The 24,324-nt window shown below is 45.4% G+C and overlaps 1 protein-coding gene across 1 annotated transcript in view; it reads right to left on the reverse strand.

The window, feature by feature from the left end:
• The window catches only part of CLPB (ClpB family mitochondrial disaggregase), a 1,103,838-nt gene that overhangs the window by 1,025,442 nt on the left and 54,072 nt on the right, over nt 1-24,324 (reverse strand). The window contains exon 3 of the mRNA XM_069203766.1: nt 13,738-13,824. Coding sequence (XP_069059867.1) covers nt 13,738-13,824 — 87 coding nt within the window. The remainder of the gene's footprint in view (nt 1-13,737; nt 13,825-24,324) is intronic.

The following is a 24,324-nucleotide window of genomic DNA, read 5'->3' on the forward strand; positions in this document are numbered from 1 at the left end:
GTAACCCGTGAACGTGACTGAGCACTGCTACATTACAACCCGGGACGTGACTGAGCACTGCCATCTACACTGCCACTGTCACCCGTGAACGTGATTGAGCACTGCCATCTACACTGCCACTGCAACCCGTGAATGTGACTGAGCAGTGCCATCTACACTGCCACTGTAACCAGGGACGTGACTGAGCAGTGCCATCTACACTGCCACTGTAACCTGTGAACGTGACTGAGCACTGCTATCTACACTGCCACTGTAACCCGTGAACGTGAGTGAGCACTGCTATCTACACTGCTACTGTAACCCGTGAACGTGACTGAGCACTGCTATCTACACTGCCACTGTAACCCGTGAACGTGACTGAGTACTGCTATCTACACTGCTACTGTAACCCGTGAACGTGACTGAGCACTGCCATCTACACTGCCACTGTCACCCGTTAACGTGACTGAGCACTGCACTGCCATCTACACTGCCACTGTAACCCACAGAAGCAGTGAACATTTGAAAATACATTGCCACCGTGAGCAGTGGAAGGACATGACTTTACCAGCTACACTGCCACTGTAATCCGTGAACGTGACTGAGCACTGCCATCTACACTGCCACTGTAACCCGTGAACGTGACTGAGCACTACCATCTACACTGCCACTGTAACCCGTGAACGTGACTGAGCACTGCCATCTACAATGCCACTGTAACCCGTGAACGTGACTGAGCACTACCATCTACACTGTAACCCGTGAACGTGACTGAGCACTGCCATCTACACTGCTACTGTAACCCGTGAACGTGACTGAGCACTGCCTCTATACTGACACTGTAACCCGGGACGAGACTGAGCAGTGCCATCTACACTGCCACTGTAACCCGTGAACGTGACTGAGCACTACCATCTACACTGCCACTGTAACCCGTGAACGTGACTGAGCACTGCCATCTACACTGCTACTGTAACCCGTGAACGTGACTGAGCACTGCCTCTATACTGACACTGTAACCCGGGACGAGACTGAGCAGTGCCATCTACACTGCCACTGTAACCTGTGAACGTGACTGAGCAGTGCCATCTACACTGCCACTGTAACCCGTGAACGTGACTGAGCACTACCATCTACACTGCCACTGTAACCCGTGAACGTGACTGAGCACTGCCATCTACACTGCTACTGTAACCCGTGAACGTGACTGAGCACTGCCTCTATACTGACACTGTAACCCGGGACGAGACTGAGCAGTGCCATCTACACTGCAACTGTCACCCGTGAACGTGACTGAGCACTGCCATCTACACTGCCACTGTAACCCGGGACGTGACTGAGCAGTGGCATCTTCACTTCCACTGTAACCCATGAACGTGACTGAGCACTGCCATCTACACTGCCACTGTAACCCAGGACGTGACTGAGCAGTGCCATCTTCACTTCCACTGTAACCCGTGAACGTGACTGAGCACTGCCATCTACACTGCTACTGTAACCCGTGAACGTGACTGAGCACTGCCGCTACACTGCCACTGCAACCCGGGACGTGACTGAGCACTGCTACACTGCAACCCGGGAAGTGACTGAGCACTGCCATCTACACTGCCACTGTCACCCGTGAACATGACTGAGCACTCGGTTGAACGTGACTGAGCACTGCCATCTACACTGCCACTGTAACCCGTGAACGTGACTGAGCACTGCTACATTGCAACCCGGGACGTGACTGAGCACTGCCATCTACACTGCTACTGTCACCCGTGAACGTGACTGAGCACTCGGTTGAACGTGACTGAGCACTACCATCTACACTGCCACTGTAACCCGGGACGTGACTAAGCACTGCCATCTACACTGCCACTGTCCCCCGTTAACATGACTGAGCACTGCACTGCCATCTACACTGCCACTGTAACCCACGGAAGCGGTGAACATTTGAAAATACATTGCCACTGTTAGCGGTGGAAGGACATGACTTTACCAGCTACACTGTCACCCGGGAACGTGTCTGAGCACTGCCATCTACACTGCCACTGTAACCCGTGAACGTGACTGAGCACTGCCTCTACACTGCCACTGTAACCCGTGAAGGTGACAGAGCACTGCCATCTACACTGCAACTGTCACCCGTGAACGTGACTGAGCACTGCACTGCCATCTATACTGCCACTGTAACCCGTGAACGTGTCTGAGCAGTGCCATCTACACTGCTACTGCAACCTGTGAACGTGACTGAGCACTGCCATCTACACTGCCACTGTCACCCGTGAACGTGACTGAGCAGTGCCATCTACACTGCCACTGTAACCAGGGACGTGACTGAGCAGTGCTATCTACACTGCCACTGTAACCTGTGAATGTGACTGAGCACTGCTATCTACACTGTAACCCGTGAACCAGTGGCACTGCTATCTACACTGCCACTGTAACTCGTGAACGTGAGTGAGCACTGCTATCTACACTGCTACTGTAACCCGTGAACGTGACTGAGCACTGCCATCTACACTGCCACTTGCACCTGTGAACGTGACTGAGCACTGCCATCTACACTGCCACTGTCACCCGTGAACGTGACTGAGCACTGCCATCTACACTGCCACTGCAACCCGTGAACGTGACTGAGCACTGCCATCTACACTGCTTCAGTAACCTGTGAACGTGTCTGAGCACTGCCACTGTAACCCGTGAACGTGACTGAGCACTGCCATCTACACTGCTACTGTAACCCGTGAACGTGACTGAGCAGTGCCATCTACACTGCCACTGTAACCCGTGAACGTGACTGAGCACTCCCATCTACACTGCCACTTGCACCTGTGAACGTGACTGAGCACTGCCATCTACACTGCCACGGTCACCCGTGAACGTGACTGAGCACTGCCATCTACACTGCCACTGCAACCCGTGAACGTGACTGAGCACTGCCATCTACACTGCTTCAGTAACCTGTGAACGTGTCTGAGCACTGCCACTGTAACCCGTGAACGTGACTGAGCACTGACATCTACACTGCAACTGTCACCCGTGAACGTGACTGAGCACTGCACTGCCATCTATACTGCCACTGTAACCCGTGAACGTGTCTGAGCACTGCCATCTACACTGCTACTGCAACCTGTGAACGTGACTGAGCACTGCCATCTACACTGCCATTGTCACCCGTGAACGTGACTGAGCACTGCACTGCCATCTACACTGCCACTGTAACCCACGGAAGCGGTGAACATTTGAAAATACATTGCCACCGTGAGCAGTGGAAGGACATGACTTTACCAGCTACACTGCCACTGTAACCCGTGAACGTGACTGAGCACTGCCATCTACACTGCCACTGTAACCCGTGAACGTGACTGAGCACTACCATCTACACTGCCACTGTCACCCGTGAACGTGACTGAGCACTGCCATCTACACTGCCACTGCAACCTGTGAATGTGACTGAGCACTGCCATCTACACTGCTACTGTAACCCGTGAACGTGACTGAGCAGTGCCATCTACACTGCTACTGTAACCCGTGAACATTACTGAGCACTGCCTCTACACTGCCACTGTAACCCGGGACGTGACTGAGCAGTGCCATCTACACTTCCACTGTAACCCGTGAGCGTGACTGAGCACTGCCATCTACACTGCCACTGTCACCCGTGAACGTGACTGAGCAGTGCCATCTACACTGCCACTGTAACCAGGGACGTGACTGAGCAGTGCTATCTACACTGCCACTGTAACCTGTGAATGTGACTGAGCACTGCTATCTACACTGTAACCCGTGAACCAGTGGCACTGCTATCTACACTGCCACTGTAACTCGTGAACGTGAGTGAGCACTGCCATCTACACTGCCACTGTAACCCACGGAAGCGGTGAACATTTGAAAATACATTGCCACCATAAGCAGTGGAAGGACATGACTTTACCAGCTACACTGCCACTGTAACCCGTGAACGTGACTGAGCACTGCCATCTACATTGCCACTGTCACCCGTGAACGTGACTGAGCACTGCCATCTACACTGCCACTGTAACCCGTGAACGTGACTTAGCACTGCTATCTACACTGCTACTGTAACCCGTGAACGTGACTGAGCACTGCCATCTACACTGCTACTGTAACCCGTGAACGTGACTGAGCACTGCCTCTATACTGACACTGTAACCCGGGACGAGACTGAGCAGTGCCATCTACACTGCCACTGTCACCCGTGAACGTGACTGAGCACTGCCATCTACACTGCCACCTGTGAACGTGACTGAGCACTGCCATGTACACTGCAACTGTCACCCGTGAACGTGACTGAGCACTGCCATCTACACTGTAACCCGGGACGTGACTGAGCAGTGCCATCTACACTGCCACTGTAACCTGTGAACGTGACTGAGCACTACCATCTACACTGCCACTGTAACCCGTGAACGTGACTGAGCACTGCCTCTATACTGACACTGTAACCCGGGACGTGACTGAGCACTGCCATCTACACTGCCACTGTAACCCGTGAACGTGACTGAGCAGTGCCATCTACACTGCCACTGTAACCTGGGACGTAACTGAGCACTGCCATCTACACTGCTACTGTAACTCGTGAACGTGACTGAGCACTGCCTCTACACTGCCACTGTAACCAGGGACGTGACTGAGCACTGTTACACTGCAACCCGGGACGTGACTGAGCACTGCCATCTACACTGCCACCCGTGAACATGACTGAGCACTCGGTTGAACGTGACTGAGCACTGCCATCTACACTGCCACTGTAACCCGTGAACGTGACTGAGCACTGCTACACTGCAACCCGGGACGTGACTGAGCACTGCCATCTACACTGCTACTGTCACCCGTGAACGTGACTGAGCACTCGGTTGAACGTGACTGAGCACTGCCATCTACACTGCCACTGTAACCTGGGATGTGACTGAGCACTGCCATCTACACTGCCACTGTCACCCGTGAACGTGACTGAGCACTGCCATCTACACTGCTACTGTCACCCGTGAACGTGACTGAGCACTCGGGTGAACGTGTCTGAGCACTGCCATCTACACTGCAACCCGTCACGTGACTGAGCACTGCCATCTACACTGCCACTGTCACCCGGAAGGTGACTGAGCACTGCCATCTACACTGTCACATGTGAAGGTGACTGAGCACTGCCATCTACACTGCCACTGTCACCCGTGAATGTGACCGTGCAGCGCCAACTTTACTGCTGCTATCAGTCATGAACATTACTGTTGAGTACTAACTACATTACCGCTGCTACCCATGAACGTGACCGCAGAGCACCAACAACACTCACGTCACACCTGCCCGGCACCCTACATTCGCCGCTACCATGTCACTGTCGCCCCAAGATGCGACTGTGGAGCACCACTGACAGCTGTTGCTACCCATGAACGCTATGGTGAACCACAAATTACACAGTCACGCATTAACACTATTGTGAGCCACCATCTACACTGCCACCATCTCCCTTCAACACAACTACAAAGCCCCAAGTACAGTGCCCAGGGCACCCAAGAATGGTGCTGCACAGTGCCCAACTACAGTGCCCAGGTCACCCAAGAATGGTGCTGCACAGTGCCCAACTACAGTGTCCAGGGCACCCAAGAATGGTGTTGCACAGTGCCCAACTACAGTGCCCAGGCCACCCAAGAATGGTGCTGCACAGTGCCCAACTACAGTGTCCAGGGCACCGTGCCCAACTACAGTGTCCAGGGCACCCAAGAATTGTGCTGCACAGTGCCCAACTACAGGCCGTTGTCACCAATGAAAGCAATTAGACAGCACCAAGTTGAACGCCACAGTCGCCCATTAAACTGTCTTTGGGGGTGAAGAAGTCACGGCAGCACTGCGCTTTCAGCTCTGCTCCCATCACATGCTGTCTTAACCCGAAGAACTTAAAGTGATACTTCACTGCAGCGCGGCTAAGCGGAAAGACGGGATCACGCAGGGAAAGTTCGGCTTCTAGGAACTTTAGTCACTCTTGTCAGTGAAAAAATACAGACCCGAGGGCCGTTGTCAACGGTTTAATGGCATTTTTAGGAAAGTGCATTGGATGAAAACCCTCATAGTATGCTGCACGGAAAACACTCTTATTTATGAGTTTTAAATACTGTATAGTTCCACTTCCCCCAGAACCCGAATGAGGACAGGATTACTATTTCAACAACAGTTTGAATATAAAACCCAAAACTTGACGGAGTGTTAATGAATGAAGCTGTTCGACACGTACAAGTATTTCAAAAGGGCAGAATTCAAAAGGCTATTCTGTACCTCTGGACTTGTAGCGTTCATTTGGGATGCTGCCAAACACCCCCCTGACTCATTACACCGCTGCCTCTAGATTCCTCCTTCAGCGCCGCCGAGCCCCCCCACACTCGGTTCTGCTCCAGCAGCCACTCGGAAGGGCCAACACTGGTCACACTCCACTGCTGACCATTGTGGCGGGAGGATCCCAGCCCATCCCTCCCAGACGTGCAAACATGGGCGCCGATGCTGCTCGGACATCAAAGTTCAACAAACAACCTGCGCCCGGCCTGCACGGCCAAGAGCCATGCAACTGGACCTCTTCTGGAGGTCAAGGCGTTTGGCACATCAAAGGTTGCACCACACACGAACTGGGCACATGGGTGCCAATCGTGTCGGCTGAGAGAGGATATTCAGCTTTTGTACTGTGCTACAATCCCGTGTTGGCCCAAGTAATTAGGACTTCTAGCTTATGAACTTGGGCCCAAGCAAAGCCTCTCCAAAGAGGTGGGGACATCAAAGCCTTTCCAACGTCTGGCTCACATTTTGTAAAATTGGATTTCCTTCTCGCATTTAAAGCTAATTGAATTAGGTTGTTGACTTGAATACATTTGGGAGCGCCTTTTAGGTGCGCCCTGGGAAGAAGGAGGCCGAGCCTCAGGAGTACGCCTAGACATCAGCATGGACGCTACCATGAGACATCTGGAGGGTATTGGGAGCGGCTCCGTATTCTGCACTAGTGAGATAGGCAGCTGATCTGGTAGACCGTTGCATCCCTGCCTGCTGGAGCAATCCCTTCTTCCTATTATAAAAACCTCACAGGCCTGTTGAACCAACCACTACACCTGTGCCCTAATCAGACGCTGCTGTCAGCAATGTGCGGCAGACAGAGCACAAGCTGACAAGAGGTCTGCATCCATGGCTCTTGCGCTGGCTGTGAAACCCGCTTTTACTTTGCAGCCCAATTGCTTCTCTTAGCTCCAGGTTAATATTTTGTAGTAAGTACAGTATGCAGCCTACTTCCATTGTTTATATTCATGTTTCTCAAAACCTTGTTGGTAACAGGGACTTCCATTTATGAATGTTTTTTGGAAAAAATTATATCCAAAATTTCGCAGTAGTTCAGCAGGACGTTATTTTTCCAAGATGCATTTCCGTCAACATTTTATTTTGAAATAAGAAAATCATCAATCTTGCTTTCAATCTTCGGCAAATATTTGCATTTAGGCAGAGAGCATTCTGGAAGCATGATACATAACATCATATGTTTACATTTTGCAAACGTGTGCAGACATGTTTTTACTGGCACCACTGTCAGTAGTGCAGTTCAAGCTTACAGCATTTAATTAGAACACTTACCCTAACATTAAAGGCTTTGCATAAATACAAGTTTGAACAGCATTAACTTAAGGAAAAACACATTACCTCAACTGCAGACAATTGCTTTCCCTGCTCTGTAATGTGGTACTATAAATTGGCAGCCAAAGGGTTTGTTCTGCAGGGGGGTGGGCCTACTTGTCTCAAGGACAAAATAAATCTGAAAACTTGTTGTCCTTGACCCCAAACAATATGTCTTGGGCATGGGGCTATAGGAAGTCCATACCCTGAGTGCAGGCTACAAAGCAAGCCCTGGAACACCTTATACCATTTGTAAATCGCAATTTATAAAAATGTCTCAAAATATATGAATTTTTAGTATCCCAGGCCTGGCAATATTTAGGAAGATGTATTGCATCTCTATGAAATGTTGTACCTTGTAGCTCAACTCTTGCCCAAGCTCAACGCCTCTTTCTCCCTACTTCATACAACTAAAAGCCCTCTGTGTCTAAGATCCTCACTCCAGAACCCCAAACCTTCCCACATCTGGCCCAATGTACCTGTGTTGGGGTTCACTTTCTTCTCCGTGGCTACACTCTCCCCAACCCTTGGCTCTGTAGACTACCATTCGAAGGTTGCAAAATAGAAGCTTCCCAGAGCCACTTCCAACAAAAAGCAATATACATAAAGGAGGGTAAATACAGTACTCTGTGAAAAGCCTCATTCCCAAGTCTCAGGGTTACTGGGTAGCATTGTGGTCGCCAACATCCATCTAGCCCCTCTAGCATGCACCTTCTTTCAGAGTTGTGGGGTTACTGGGGCATATCTAAATCCCTTCCAACCAGTGCATTGTCCCAGAGTTCACAGGTTATTGGGTGGTATACAAGTTTCCTCTCACATGCGCCTTGTCCCAGAGTCCAAGGCAGTATTATTTTTTCCTCTAATATATGTGGTGCCCCAAGTCCGGGGTTATTGAGCAGTATCCGTGGTCCCTCTAATGTGTGCACCTTGTCCCCAACGCCAGGGATTACTGGCTAGTATCTATATTCCCTCTAATGTGTGCCTTGATCCCAAGCACAGGGGCCACTAGGAACTCACTCTTAATGTATTAAATGGAACTGCCACTGCCCCTCCATGCACAGTGCTGTCATCACCGATGTAATTTCAGTTGTTGCAGTGATGTTATCACTGATGTCATAGAACATGCATGAGTGATGTTAATTAGCAAAGCATGGCAAGGGCGTGAGTTATTGTTACTTTAGGGCACGTATGTTTCAACTGACATTCACCTAACTATAACGTCCCTTTATGCTTTGTAGTTTTCAAATGCGTTTCTAAGGCGTTCTAGATGTAAACTAAGATATTATTACGCTACCTAATTATAACATCTCCTTAACCTTTAGGTTTTTCAGTGAATTTCTATGTTTTTTAATGTAAAGTAAGATGCCCATTGCCTGAACAGAGTGAAGGGCTAGGCCCTGCACCCAATCCCAGTGGGCACCAAACAGCCTGCGTGCCGCCACCCCACCAACAATGCACAGCCTTTGGCTGTGCACATCGTGACATTGGGTGCAGGCCCTGTGCCCAACCATTCTAGGGCACGCACGGCAGACTCCTGACTATGTCATTTAACAATGTAAAGGGTGCCATTTTCAGTAAGGCAGACCTACTGGCTTTGTCAAATGGTCAGAAGACCAAATCTAAACTGTAGCGGGCCTATTGGCTCTATCAAGTGTTCAGCACATCAACATAAAGCAGACCTATTAGCTTCGTCAAAAAGTCACCAATAACTATAATCAAATGTTTTTTTTTTTTATAAATTCCCATATTGCAATGCTTATAATAGTGATAGTCTCAAAGTATTTTCAATAAGGCATTTAAAGAAACATTAAACATGTATTTAAAACTCTTCTTTTTAAAAAATTTCAGCCCAGAAAGAGCAGCCAAAGACCCAAACCATGGGGTCTCTGCACTCCAACTGAAAAGCATACAGTTTCAGGTCAGAATGCTTTGAAAAAATATATGACAAGCTCTCCAAAGGTCATGGATTCAATGACCCAGGAGACTCACTGTTTTTTTAAAATGTTTCTGGGGGGCTGCGACGCTCCCTGTAGCCCGCCACATAAAAAAAAAATGCTTGGCTGTGCCCCTGTCCCTTCTAGGAGCACCACCAGAATCCCAAAATATAAATAAAAAGCCCTTGCAGGGCACTATGGTGGGCTCCATGCTTGGAGCCGAGCGAGCTCCTGTCTCTATTTTATTATTCCTTTAAAAAAAAAAAAAAAAAACATCTTCAAGCCCCAGCTACCAAAGAGGATAGTCAATTACTCCTAACTGAATTCCACAAATAAATGACCCCAGAAAGCATTATCAGAATTGAATCATTTGATTCAAAAAGCAGAAACATGGCTGGCTGCACTGAAAAGAACCTGGCAGAAAACTCAAATGAACAAGATGACTATGTAATTAGACTGGAAAATCTTGAAGCAAAAACAAAAAAAGGGGACCTGCTAGACAAGATGGATGATACTGAAAATAGTTCACAACGAAACATCTGAATAATGACATTGCCTATAAGGATTTGGAGGCCCACATGCAAGCTCTATTTAAACATCTCCTACAAGACTCACGACAAGGACATCTATTTAGACTGCACTCAAAATGTGTTCTTAACATACTAGCAAAGGAAAAATTCAGCCCCAGACGTGATTACCAGGGTCCATTACTTCAATGGACAAAGAAAAAATATTGTTAGTGGCTGAAACCAGAACCAATAACCTTCGCAGACGACATCCTCACCCTATTGCAAGATGTTTCCGCATCAACATTGGCGGAATTCAGGGAATTTAAGGAAATCACAGCCCACTTAAGGTGTGAAAATATCCATTACAAGTGGGGCTATCCATTTCATCTTCAATTTCCATTAAAAGGCAAAGAGCACACAGTAAAGAAAATAGATGAAGCAAAGGACATCTTGGGTCTCTCCTAAAGTATAGACACGCTACATGAAAATGAGACAACCCATCAGAAAGGACATTGAAGGAGGTTGGGGCACTCATACAATTACAAGAGAGAAGGAGATTAAGACGAAAGCAAGACAAGAAGGATTGACAAGCAACCTAGGAGGACAACACATGCTCTTCTAAGAACGCACACTCTCCTTGGGTATGTTCACCTGATTGATTTAACCAGTTGCCCAGCACGCATGATTGTTTCAGCGTTTACACTGCCTGACTACACCACAGTAATTCTGGTTCAACTGTGGTTTCCTCAACAACTGGTATGTCATACTAAGACTGAAAAGGTAGTAATAGCTTCAGCAAAGGAGGCAATTGCCCAGGTGTTCACTCCGGATGCAGTCCCCTGAAGGATTATATGGCTGGTTGGATAATCGCAGCCTTCACAATACCTGAGCAAGAATGTCAACAGTATTATTTTCCATGCGTAAGACAGTTTGTTTCATTTCAAGGTCTAAAGGTTCAAATGTTCTTTTTTAATTTGATATCACTGCTGGAGGGGGTAAACCACAGAATAGGATGCTGAGTGATTAGCTCCATGGAACCTCTACATGCAAGGGCAACACATAAATTAGTCAGTAAGTAAGGGGTGCAAACGCTCCATAACACAAAAGAGAATTCTAGAAAATTCTTTAAGATACACAAGTGAACATACTATTGCTCATAACCTTAAATGTTCAATGGCTAAATGTCCTGATCTTACTGTGTTTGAAAGAGAAAGAGCTACATGTTGCCCTTTTGCAAGAAACCCATCTCTGGCTGAAAGGTATATAAAATGACTATGCACATACTGGTACCCCTCTCAACTCAATGTCACAAATAACACCAAGACAAAAGGAACAGCAATATTGTATGGACACAAGATATAGATAAAGAGGCCAGATTTTTGGAGGTTAAAAGCACAGTTGGCCGCTTAACAATTACAATCTTTTCACAGTATAAAGCCAATGAGGAGAAATAAAGTTTTCTCGCAGACTTCTTTCCAACATGGTACATTTTACAAAAGGCAGTTTATTCATAGGTGGAGACTTTAATGTGATTCTACATTCCACAAATGGCAGATATCCAGTGAGCCCCATAGCCTCAGCATCATTATCGCAAGGCATAACAGACCTAAATCTAAAAAGTTTTTCTCTAATGTATATAGGTCATATACCCATATTGACTTTTTCCTAATTCCAAGAGATCTGACTTCCAAATATTATCCACTTAAATTGAGGTTAAGGCCTTATCCGAAAACACATCAGTATGGATGACCATAGACCCAATTTTGTCACAAGAACTTCCATGCAGAACATAGCTTGTCAATGAAATATCCCTGTGGGACCCAAAAGTAAGAGGCAAGACAAGCGAGTTGATAGAACATTATTTTGATGAAAATGACAATGGGAAGAGGAGTTGTAATATTTGAAATGTGTTGAACGCTTATGGGGGGAACGGATCTCTCAAACAACAACTTTCGATGAACAGCAAGACAAAAGAAGCTAGAGCTGGAAACTCACCTAAAGTGATTAGAATAGCAACTTCAAAGGACAATTCTTTGCGAATTTAAAGTGAACTGAGAAATGAAAATGCAACAACATAGGATGGGAAACACACCCAGTAAACTTGTATTTAAAGCAATCATATTATGAGAAGTGGGGCTTACAGGATTAGATAACCACAAATCAGACATTATATTAAAGAGATAAAGACAAAATTGGTAAGGCACCTGGCTTAGAAGGCGTCCTTATTTAATTTTCCAAAACTTTTGCAGACCTGATAGCGGGTCCCCTCATTAAAGTCTTTAATCATACTTCAACAACGGAGGTAGTGATAAAAAACATGTTCGAATCGCACCTCGCTACCTTGTAATGCAATTGTTACACTGGACGGACATACACAAGGTGGAGAGTTGGTGGGAAGGGAAAAAATACCCACTTGAGACTATCTTCTTCAATAAACAAATGCAGAATGGCATCACCTGGCTCCTTTGTCACATAAGCAACTACATCCTCAGCACAAACATAATTATGCACTCCAGTGAAAGAGAGTGTTGTGGGTGGAGGTACGACAGCAAACCTAGATCAAAATTGAATATCTCAGCCACAGACGTTGCAAGAACCTTGCTGGTTTTTGTGTTGTGCAGATTTATTTTGCTTGCACTATTATACTGACTTGTGAATCAACACCTATTTTTAACAGCTCTAAGTGAACATTTGGTTGTGTGGAATTATTGTTTCATACTTTATCTGAATATCAAACCTAATGCCACTGCTGGATTAAATCGTGACCACTCGATCTAAGTACAACTGGAGAGTGAAGTATGCAAAGAGAATAAGCTAGCTATCCAAAATGAGTGCAATGGAATGGTTGGCCTAGCACTGATGAACAACAGCACATACTGACTGCCACTAGCACCAAAAGAATAAGGTCTTTAACAGGAGGCTCAGGTATATCTCCATCACGGATATTAAGAGGGTGACCACCTCCATGATCGAGCAGTACTGAAAGCTGCAGCCCAACAATACGGCTTAAAGGTCGTCTCTCTGGCAAATGTTACTATTATGTCACTGGAGACATTCCATCTTGCAGCCATTTCAATTCAATGCTAATTGAAGATATAGGAATGAATTTGTCCATGCTACAAACTGAACTCACAGGATTAGTTCTGCAATTGCTTCACATCATAATTTATGAATATATTACAATGTGTGTGCATGAATTCTCTTAAAGATGTACTCTGGTTCGGAGGGGGGCTCGGAGATGATGGGGTTGGCCTACTTCTGAAGGTTGCCTTTATTGAGGCTAGTCACTGGACGCATGGTCCATAGTCATGGTCCACTACTAACTGAGAATCAAGGGGCATATTGCTAGAGGGCGAATCCAACCCTTTTGACCTTGTTGCTGAGGGTAACTAACTCATCTCAAGAGAAGACGGATGTAAGGTGTTTGTGGTGCCTTTGTGGATGTTAAACAGTAGCTTGAAGCTCTTTACCATCTACGATTTCACGCCATACTTACAGGTTTCAAGGGACCGGTGTTGGTTTTCTTTTCGTTGCTATCTCTTCAGAAAACACAATGGAGGACTAAAACAGAGTGTGGGTGTGCTATATGTCACTAGTGACGTAGTTCACACAGTTTCTATGTGCTGCCCACAGAAGCTTACAAACATTCATTAGGTAAAACCTACCATTGGTTCTTGGACATTGCTGCCACCATGAGAGGCGTCCAGCCAAGTTTGTGCCTGTAGTTAACATCCACGCCGTCTGCGAGCAACCTGAAAAAACAGAACTTGTTCAAATGGGAGTTTCAACAAAATAAGCATTTAACTGTTCACCACCGCATTTTAAAGATGGAATTACATTATTAATAATAATAATAATAATAATAATATTGCATATTTATGCAAGCCATACCCAAAACTGAACAGTCCTCACTTGGCTAAGCTGGCGGTATACTCAGCTGACATTGTACTCATTTTGTCAGTCTGTCGCGTGGCTTGCACAGTATGTGTGTAGGCACTCTGCCCAATGAGCCTGGGGAAAATGCACCACTTCAAAACTGATCTGTAAGCGAGGCAAGTCGAATCAAGTCAACTGCTTTGCACTAGGCAGAATGCCTCCGTTTTGAACAGACCTATTTCACACCAACTCGTGCAAGTAACTCAGTCTCCAAATTAGAAGTAACTTTATACAGACAAGATAGTGAACTGATGGATCCCGCTTTCTTTGAAATATTTCCCTGTTGATGGTGATCTGCTGCAGTGTGAAAATTAGTTATGTTACTATTCAGTTTTTAACTAGGTATTGATACCGAAGTAGCATTATTACTTGGCACTCCACCTAGCAGGTGTCACTATTGCTGAACACACTGGAACTCAATTGATCAAATTCAGCAGAATGAAGAAACAATTACACTGGAGAACTGTATTTCTGAATTAGATAGATCACTGTAACCAGCCTGCACGTTACTTTCAGTTGTAAAGTATTTCATGTTGATTTTTCAGAATTTTAGAAATTGTAAACGCTTCTTGGTAGACACTGGATTGTCTCCTCAACCGCGTACACTTCCGAGGCCTTACTAATGTCAGGTGACAATACGAGATTATCTCCTCCACCCCTTCCTATTCTCAGTCCTTACTATAAAAAGTTTCTGGATTAACTCCTCATTCACTGCCTCTTCCCAGTCCTTAAAAGCGTCAGGTGACAACAGTAAAATACTGGATAACCCCCTCATCTACTGCCTCGTCCCAGTCCCTACTATCGTCAGGACACAATAGTAAAATACTGGATTACCCCCTCATCTACTGCCTTGTCCCATTTTCTACTATCGTCAGGTCACAATACTAAAATACTGGATTACCCCCTCAGCTATTGTCTCTCCCAGTCACTACTATCGGCAGGTCACAATAGTAAAATACTGGATTACCCTCTCGGTCACAATAGTAAAATACTGGATTACCCCCTCATCTACTGCCTCGTCCCAGTCCCTACTATCGGCAGGTCACAATAGTAAAATACTGGATTACCCCCTCATCTGCTGCCTCGTCCCAGTCCCTACTATTGTCAGGTCACAATCCTTAAATACTGGATTACCCCCTCATCTACTGCCTCATCCCAGTCCCTACTATCGTCAGGTCACAATACTAAAATACAGGATTACACCCTCATCTGATACCTCGTCCCAGTCCCTACTATCGTCAGGTCACAATAATAAAATACTGGATTAAACCCTCATCTACTGCCACGTCCCAGTCCCTATTATCCTCAGGTCACAATAGTAAAATACTGGATTACCTCCTCATCTGCTGCCTCGTCCCAGTCCCTACTATCGTAAAGTCACAATACTAAAATACTGGATTACCCCCTCATCTATGCCTCGATCCAGTCCCTACTATCGTCAGGTCACAATAGTAAAATAGTGGATTACCCCCTCAACTATTGCCTCGTCCCAGTCCCTACTATCGTCAGGTCACAATAGTAAAATACTGGATTACCTCCTCATCTACTGTCTCGTCCCAGTCCCTACTATCCTCAGGTCACAATAGTAAAATACTGGATTACCCCCTCATCTGCTGCCACGCCCCAGTCCCTACGCTCGTCAGGTCACAATACTAAAATACTGGATTACCCCCTCATCTACTGCCACGTCCCAGTCCCTACTATCATAAGGTCACAATAGTAAAATACTGGATTACCCGCTCACCTACTGCCTCGTCCCAGTCCCTACTATTGTCAGGTCACAATAGTAAAATACTGGATTACCTCCTCATCTACTGCCTTGTCCCAGTCCCTACTATTGTCAGGTCCAGTCCTTACTATCATCAGGTCACAATAGTAAAATACTGGATTACCCCCTCATCTACTGCCTCGTCCCAGTCCCTACTATCGTCAGGTCACAATATTAAATACTAGATTACCCCCTCATCTACTGCCTCGTCCCAGTCCCTACTATCATCAGGTCACAATAGTAAAATACTGGATTACCCCCTCATCTACGTCCTCTTCCCAGTCCTTACTATTGCCAGGTCACAACACTAGGATACTGGATTACCTCCTCACCCACTGCCTGTTCCCAGTCTACTCGTCCCACCAAAGCCTCATAATTCTGGCCTGATGACATGGGCAAATGAGTGAGACCACAACTCGCCATCAACACATCGTTTCCAGCCTTAGCTGCATGTTGCAGTGTTTCCAGTAGCTTTTGAAAACCTCTAAGAGTGTCTTCACTAGTTCACTGCCCTGCCCCTATCCGAAACAATTGTAGGAAATGTTAGAGAAAGCTTGCTGGGTATCTTATCGACACTGTTTGCATTTGCAGTAAACATTACTGATAGGGTTTCTGACTAGGTACATGTCAAGGAGACTACATGCGCGGGTAAGATGATAAAAGCATGAATTGCTTTTACCACCACAGACTTTCTCTGTTTTCATAACCACAGGGTGAAACTCTCAAACTATATTTCAACTAAGGCAGAAAGTAGGTAGTCAGTGCCCTCTTTGCAGCAGTGTAGTCCGTGATATTGCTGGTGCTGAGCGGAACCTTGAAAATCTGATATAGCCATTGGCCTGCGTAATGAAACCAACAATTACAATGGGCCTCACGTTTGCTCGAGTCAGAGCTATTAGTGCTGTAAATTCCTAACTGGACTTATCTTGCCACATAAAGGGAAAATGAAAAGTAAAGCAGTTGACATAAGCAATCCAATTTAAAGTACTACAACCGCCATGAGCGCAAAAGAGAGACACAAAAGGAAAAATATGTTTGCTCACACGGAAACTTAACGGCAAACGTGCAATTATCCATTTAACAGGGTTGACGGCCAAGGCCGTAACAAAACTGGCCCAAGGAGAGACCAACATAGAGCATTTACCAATGATAACAAAGGATTTTTAAAAGGCAAGCCCATGAACGAGTGATAGTGATGGGCTTGCGGTGGGTGTGGCTAAAAACCCACAGATAGATTACAACTGGCCAGAGCGCTTGGGCATTCAACCTAAAAACATGACTGCTTTATGTGCCATCCTGCTCTTTTGTAACAATGAAAGAACTCTAGAGGTGCTCAAACCACAAACTCCACTGGCATCCAACTTTGATGAGGCTTCGTTTTTGGGTAAGGAGATGTGGGAGAAAGGAGGAGCATATGTTTCAGTACCACCCAACATCATAGCACTGTTTTCTGCAATCACGCCTGTCATTTGTTAGCCTTCAGACAGCTACGAACAAAACAGAAATGTTAGCACCCACACCACTAAAGAAACACACAACTGTTTTTTGTGTAGGATCACCAGATGAGCCATCTTACCCAAGGCGCTGTGCTCGGCATCAGGGGTTCAGACTTAAAACCAAGTGCATTCTGAATGTTGTGATTCTAGCTCTTTTTCAGCTCATCCAAATGACCCAGCACACATGAAAACAATGGTTTGCAAAAGAAAAGCTCAGAACCAGGCACTGCATGTTTGGTGACTTGGTGTCGACCAGTGCCTTCACCTGTATAGCCGGCTCCTAGAATTTGAGGAGGGTGTATCAGCACAAACAAAATAAAATGACAAACATCATCCTCTCACAGTGAGATCATCACGACTATTTTCCCTTACAGCTGTCTTACTAAGGAACCGGGTGAGGCGCTCAATAGTAAAGTGCAGTTAGACCTAAAGTCGGTAGTAGATAATGTCCGGGTACATGTATATGGATTGTGACTGTTGTGGATTTAGATGGAACTCTCATAAGGCTTCAGCCAGTCTTTAAATGGTTTAAATTGTGCAGGATGGATACCCACTGGCAGCCTGGGGCAGTTTACAGAATACGCATGATCGATTGTATATAAGTAGGGAAGAACATCAGATAAACAACAACAAACTGACACATGCTACGAATTATAACTGCACTGAAGGTACGATAGATAGCAGGCTGTGCTACAGAAAGAGGCATCTCCTTCCATAAACTTGGAAAGTTAAAAAAGGTGATACCAGGCAACTGAAGTCTGGATCAGGGACAACTATTGTTTGAGGTTTCCCCAAGTCATTTCTGGTTCTCTTAAAGTACCTCCTCATTCAGGTCTGTCAAATGAACAGTACAATCTACAAATGGGAGAAGCTAATCCCCCCTCAATCTAGTCAACTATAGAAGGAAAAAAAAATTATGTAAGTTTCAAGGCTTTAAGTGGGGCTAGACCTGACAGGTCTCAGATCCACTGGTAATTATTTGCCAGTGGCTGAGATTAATTTACGCATTCCATCCATTACTCAATTTCTGATGTCCCAGGTGTGACGGGTATGCCCTGACATGGGTCCTGTGCTCATTCTGCCACTGGAACCAAGTGATACACGACTGATGAGCTCTAATGAGGGCGAAAATGGATTTGACTTCCTTGAATTCAGGTTCAGGGGAGGATGTAGCTTGGCAGTTTGTGAAGGACTGTTTCCACTGGAGCAGGGTCAAGACTGATTTGCATATTGTTAAATCCAAATTGAGGTGGGCTAGTGGGTGAAACACTATGGCCTGGTATGCGGCCTGCGTGAATTGCCAGTGGCTGGCATTAATCAAGCATTCATTTCATCACCTTGTTGCTGTTGCAAGTAATATCCTAATGGCAGCATTGTTATGTTACTTTGTGTAAGTTAGTGTGTTACATTTTGCTGTTTAATTTAGATATGGGCAACACATGTTGCTATATTAACAGCTAAAAGCAGCAGGTGCCTTGAAAGCTGATGTGAAAAGCAAACAATTACCACTTTCTAAGGTGGTTAAAATAGCACTGCTCCAGCTTGGCAACCACTAAAGACACCAGTCTCTCAGCCCAAAACTATGGCCATCTCCAAAGTTTTTCACAGTGCGTGTCAATGAGCCATAAAAGTGTTCAAACTATATATTTATTCACTCCTCGTCTCTGTAGAGTGCAAAAGGGTGTGTGTGTGTGAGAGAGAGATAACGGTACGGGTGAAGGGGAGATGAGACAAGTATGTACATGCGGAAGGACAGGCTAAAAAGGCAGGGATGCACAGGAAAAATCATCTGCGAGATATGCAGATTAAAGATTTCAGAAAGAAGTCCAGAGAAAAGGGTTGTCTCTGTCGAAGCAAGAAACTGTAGAGGCAAGGGTGTAACGAGAGAACGGAAGTGACCTCCCAGGAACACTATACCTTCCACAGACCATTGCAATGTTTATTTCTCAGTCTCATATTTTCATAAGTGAAACAGCTGGTACAGCTAACGACTACTGACAAAGCCCAAAGTACTGCCTTGTTTTAGGAATATGTTCCTTGTGCGGATACAATATGAGAAAAACTCAGAACAATGCACCCAAATTCTGGTCTTGTGGCATGCTTGCAGCACATGATATTAGTTCACGTTTTAAGCCACGACCATAATTACATAGGCCGTTCCTTTTGTAAAGGATCCCTAGTTACTCCGTTCATGGAGGAAAACAAACACACTCTTTTCATCCAACTAGAACAGTTGAAGAGATTAAACATAGAACGCCCTAGCAGCCCAAACATGAGTCTCTAAAGTACGTAAGAGCAAACTGCAAGATCAGCTAATGACAACTCCAGACTTCCAAGGCCGCCGTCACTGCAGTCTGCCCTTAAATGGGACCGCTAGAGGGCCTCTACATCTGGCGGGCCCACCAGACAGAAGGCGCTTCCGAAGTCCACAGCCGAGGGGCCCCAGGCCCTCGGAGGCGCAGACTGCATCTCCCGTGGCCGGATTCCGTGGCGTCTGCACACGAGGGACTGTTTACACTCACAACACGGTAACAGCACTTACCAAGTTAACTCACTCGGTCAAAGGGCACCGCCGAAGGCACTGAGAGTGTCACCCATCTGTGACACTATTTCATTCAGCGATACGGGCCCGATTCTCTTCAGTGAGGCGCCCAAAAGACCTGTTGTATACAAATTTCCAACTCAAACACGGTATCAGCACGTGCAGAAAGCTGAATGCACACATTCACAGTCATTTACAGGAGGCTAAGCTGTGGATGTATGTGTTTAGGGGGGAATTTTCTTACTGTACGTGAACTCTTTAATTAATAAGTAACTCAGAGCCAAGAAAGAAACAGATGGAAGGAGGGGGCTAGCGCCATCTCATTGTCACAGAGGCCTAATGTGCCCATGACCGAGTTTGTCATGAAACGTCCTGTCCTGTCCACTACAGAGCTTGTGATCGTCACAGACTCCTGCTTTTCTATTACAGAGCTTGCCGCAGATGCCGAACTCGGCTTCGTTCATTACAAAGCATTTCATTGATCCTGAGCTCTGCCTTGTCTACGCAGAGCTTCTCATCGATTAAGAGCTCTAGCTTTTCTATTACAGTTTGTCATAGTCTGAGGCCTACTTTTCCATTACAGAGCTGGTCAATAATGCGGAGTTCTGCCTTCCCCATTGCAGAGCTTCTTCTGCCTTGTTCATTACAGAGCTTCTCATTGATGCACGGCTCTACTTTGTCCATTACAGAGCTTGTCATTGTCACAGAGTTGTTTTTCTATGACAGAGCTTGTCGCAGATGCCGAACTCTGCTTCGTTCATTACAGAGCATGACACTGATCCCGAGCTCTGCCTTGTCCATGCAGAGCTTCTTATTGATTTGTAGCTCTACCTTTTCCATTACAGAGGTTGTAATTGTCTCAGTCCTGCTTTTCTATTACAGAGCTTCTCTTTGATTCCGGGCTGTACTTTGTCCATTACAGAGGATGTCATTGCCACAGAGTTGTGCTTTATCCATTCCAGACCTTGTTATTGACACTGAGCTCGGCTTCGTTCATGATGGAGGATGCCATTTCCACACCAGCCCACTTCTCCTTTCCAGATCTTGTAATCGATGCTGAGCGCTCCTTTGTCCACTGTAGCGCTTTTTATTGGAGTGGCAGCTTGCTCAGTCCATTGCGGAGGTTGTCATTGGTGCTGAGTTCTGTCTTGTCCATTATCAAGTTTCCTATTGGCGCGGAGCTCTTCTTTGCCCATTGCTGAACCTCTCATTGGTGCTGAGCTCTTCTTTGCCCATTACTGAACCTCTCATTGGTGCTGAGCTCTTCTTTGCCCATCACTGAACCTCCCATTGGTGCTGAGCTCTTCTTTGCCCATCACTGAACCTCCCATTGGTGCTGAGCTCTTCTTTGCCCATCGCTGAACCTCCCATTGGCGCTGAGCTCTTCTTTGCCCATCACTGAACCTCACATTGGCGCTGAGCTCTTCTTTGCCCATTACTGAACCTCCCATTGGTGCTGAGCTCTTCTTTGCCCACTCCAGAGCTCCTTGTTGCGGTGGAGGACTGCTGTGTGAACTGCAGGGACTGACATTGTGGTCTTTGCACTGAAGATCTTGTCATTGATGCTGACCTTCGCCTTGTTCATTGCAGAGCTCCTTATTGATTCAGAGCTCTGCTTTGTTCACAAAAAAGATTCCCATCCTAGGGAGGCCTGCTCTGTCCATTACAAAGCTTGTTATTGATATTGAGCTCTGCTTTGTCCATTGTATAGGTTATCAATGATTCTGAGCTCTGCTTTGTCCATCCCAGAGTTTATCATTGATTCTGAGCTCTGCTTTGTCCATTGTATAGGTTATCAACCATTGATTCTGAGCTCTGCTCTGTTCATTGTATAGGTTATCATTGATTCTGAGCTCTGCTCTGTCCATTGTATAGGTTATCAACCATTAATTCTGAGCTCTGCTTGGTCCATCACGGAGTTTATCATTGATTCTGAGCTCTGCTTGGTCCATCACTGAGTTTATCATTGATTCTGGGCTCTGCTTTGTCCATCACCGAGTTTATCTTTGATTCTGAGCTCTGCTTTGTCCATTGTATAGGTTATCATTGATTCTGAGCTCTGCTTTTTCCATCCCAGAGTTTATCATTGATTCTGAAGCTCTGCTCTGTCCATTGTATAAGTTATCATTGATTCTGAGCTCTGCTTGGTCCATCACTGAGTTTATCATTGATTCTGGGCTCTGCTTGGTCCATCACTGAGTTTATCATTGATTCTGGGCTCTGCTTGGTCCATCACTGAGTTTATCATTGATTCTGGGCTCTTCTTGGTCCATCACTGAGTTTATCATTGATTCTGGGCTCTGCTTTGTCAATCACTGAGTTTATCATTGATTCTGAGCTCTGCTTTGTCCATTGTATAGGTTATCATTGATTCTGAGCTCTGCTTGGTCCATCACGGAGTTTATCATTGATTCTGAGCTCTGCTTTGTCCATCCCAGAGTTTATATTTGATATTGAGCTCTGCTTTGTCCATCACTGAGTTTATCATTGATTCTGAACTCTGCTCTGTCCATCACCGAGTTTATCTTTGATTCTGAGCTCTGCTTTGTCCATCACCGAGTTTATCATTGATTCTGAGCTCTGCCTGGTCCATCACCAAATTTATCATTGATTCTGAGCTCTGCTTTGTCCATTGTATAGGTTATCATTGATTCTGAGCTCTACTTTGTCCATTGTATAGGTTATCATTGATTCTGAGCTCTGCTTGGTCCATCACTGAGTTTATCAATGATTCTGGGCTCTGCTTTGTCCATCGCTGAGTTTATCATTGATTCTGAGCTCTGCTTTGTCCATTGTATAGGTTATCATTGATTCTGAGCTCTGCTTTGTCCATCACTGAGTTTAGCATTCATTATGAGCTCTGCTTTGTCCATCACCGAGTTTATCATTGATTCTGAGCTCTGCTTTCTCCACCGCAGAGGTTGCCATTTCCACAGAAACCTGTTTGTACATTGCAGAGCTTGTCACTGACGTTGAACTCTGCTTTGCCTACAGTAGAGCTGCTGTCTGTGGTGGGGGCCTGCTCTATTAATTGCAGAGCTTGTTACTGATGCTGAGCTCAGCCTTGCTCATTAAAGAGCTGACTTCTACAGCAAAAGTCAGAGAATCCCCTTGAAACAAACCGACCACTGAAAACAGCTAATATTAATTCCCACAAGCAGAAAGATTTGCAGATCCCACCTTGACATACTATTGGTGAACAACATCTAGCAAGCTCCTGGGACAACCAGTGGTGATAATGTTACAAACATACGAAAAAATAGTGCAGTATCTATATATCTGTGACAACTGGAGTTTTGCATGTTTCTGTGTACTTTCGAATTTAGCCAACAAGAGAACTGAGGCAAACATAATTAAAGTGATTGCCCTGGAACACCAAACACTGGAATGAGGAATCAGAACTCCAGTAATTACACATGATCACAGTCCCACCTGAGGGGACACTGTGTGTCATAATGTGATGATGATGATGCCAAGATAGCAAACTGTGAAACCAAGTGTCCATGGTTAATATACCACAATAACATTTGGAGACAAAGTACCAAGGTGAGACTGGCTTAGAATCAAACTACACAGCTGGACCTTAACAGAATCTTGAGAAACCTTAATGTTATCCTACTTTCCTAGAGATAAAGATAGGCCTCCTCATTTATGTGATAAACTATCTAAAACGAAAGCATTGAGTACAACAAAAATACTAAGATTTCAAATTTGAATTTACTATCCTAAAGATCCGTTCCGTAGATTTACCTTTTTTACACTATAAAACATGTTACTAATGTCTTACCAAAGAACAGGTACAATGTGCTTAAAATCTGCTTAAAACCAAGACCAATTAGTGCCAAGGTGACAGTACTTAAGGAGACGTGGTCGCCTGAATTATGGGAAGCTGACTGCCGTCTCACAGACATCAAACAAACCATCAGACAAAACAACATACAATAATGTAAAAAGAAGCATACCTTTTATAAAAAGTCAAGGATAAACGAACATATTTTTGGGGAAATTCACTGACATGGTATGCTAAACAATGAATATGTAGCAGTAAATAGGACAAATTGCAAGAAAACATCCTACGAGTGCATGTGTGCTCTGTAAGTACGTTAAGATCAATATCGCAAAGCCTTTAAAAAAGACATAAATTAAGATTAACTACCAACTATGACATCATCTGTGCACGTGACTTAAAGGACCACTAGAAGCTGGATTCCATGTTTTATGCCTGGCTCGAAGACTTTTTAGACTCCCTCTGTATCTTTCATTTGACATGTGTAAGCACGCCTGGTCTTTACTACGTAAACGTACAAGGGGACGCGTATAGGCCGATGAACCTTTTGGATCGCATGGAGTATCCTAGCCATGTAGTGACCAACATTATCAATACTCAATATAACTCATCAATAAACACTAAGAGAATCATTAACTATTAAACAATTATGTTGACATTTCATGAATAACCACAACTTAATATATGTCTAAAAATGTTTATTTCCCCATTAGTTACAATTCT

Source organism: Pleurodeles waltl, chromosome 8, assembly GCF_031143425.1.
Source record: "Pleurodeles waltl isolate 20211129_DDA chromosome 8, aPleWal1.hap1.20221129, whole genome shotgun sequence".
NCBI classification, from domain to species: domain Eukaryota; kingdom Metazoa; phylum Chordata; class Amphibia; order Caudata; family Salamandridae; genus Pleurodeles; species Pleurodeles waltl.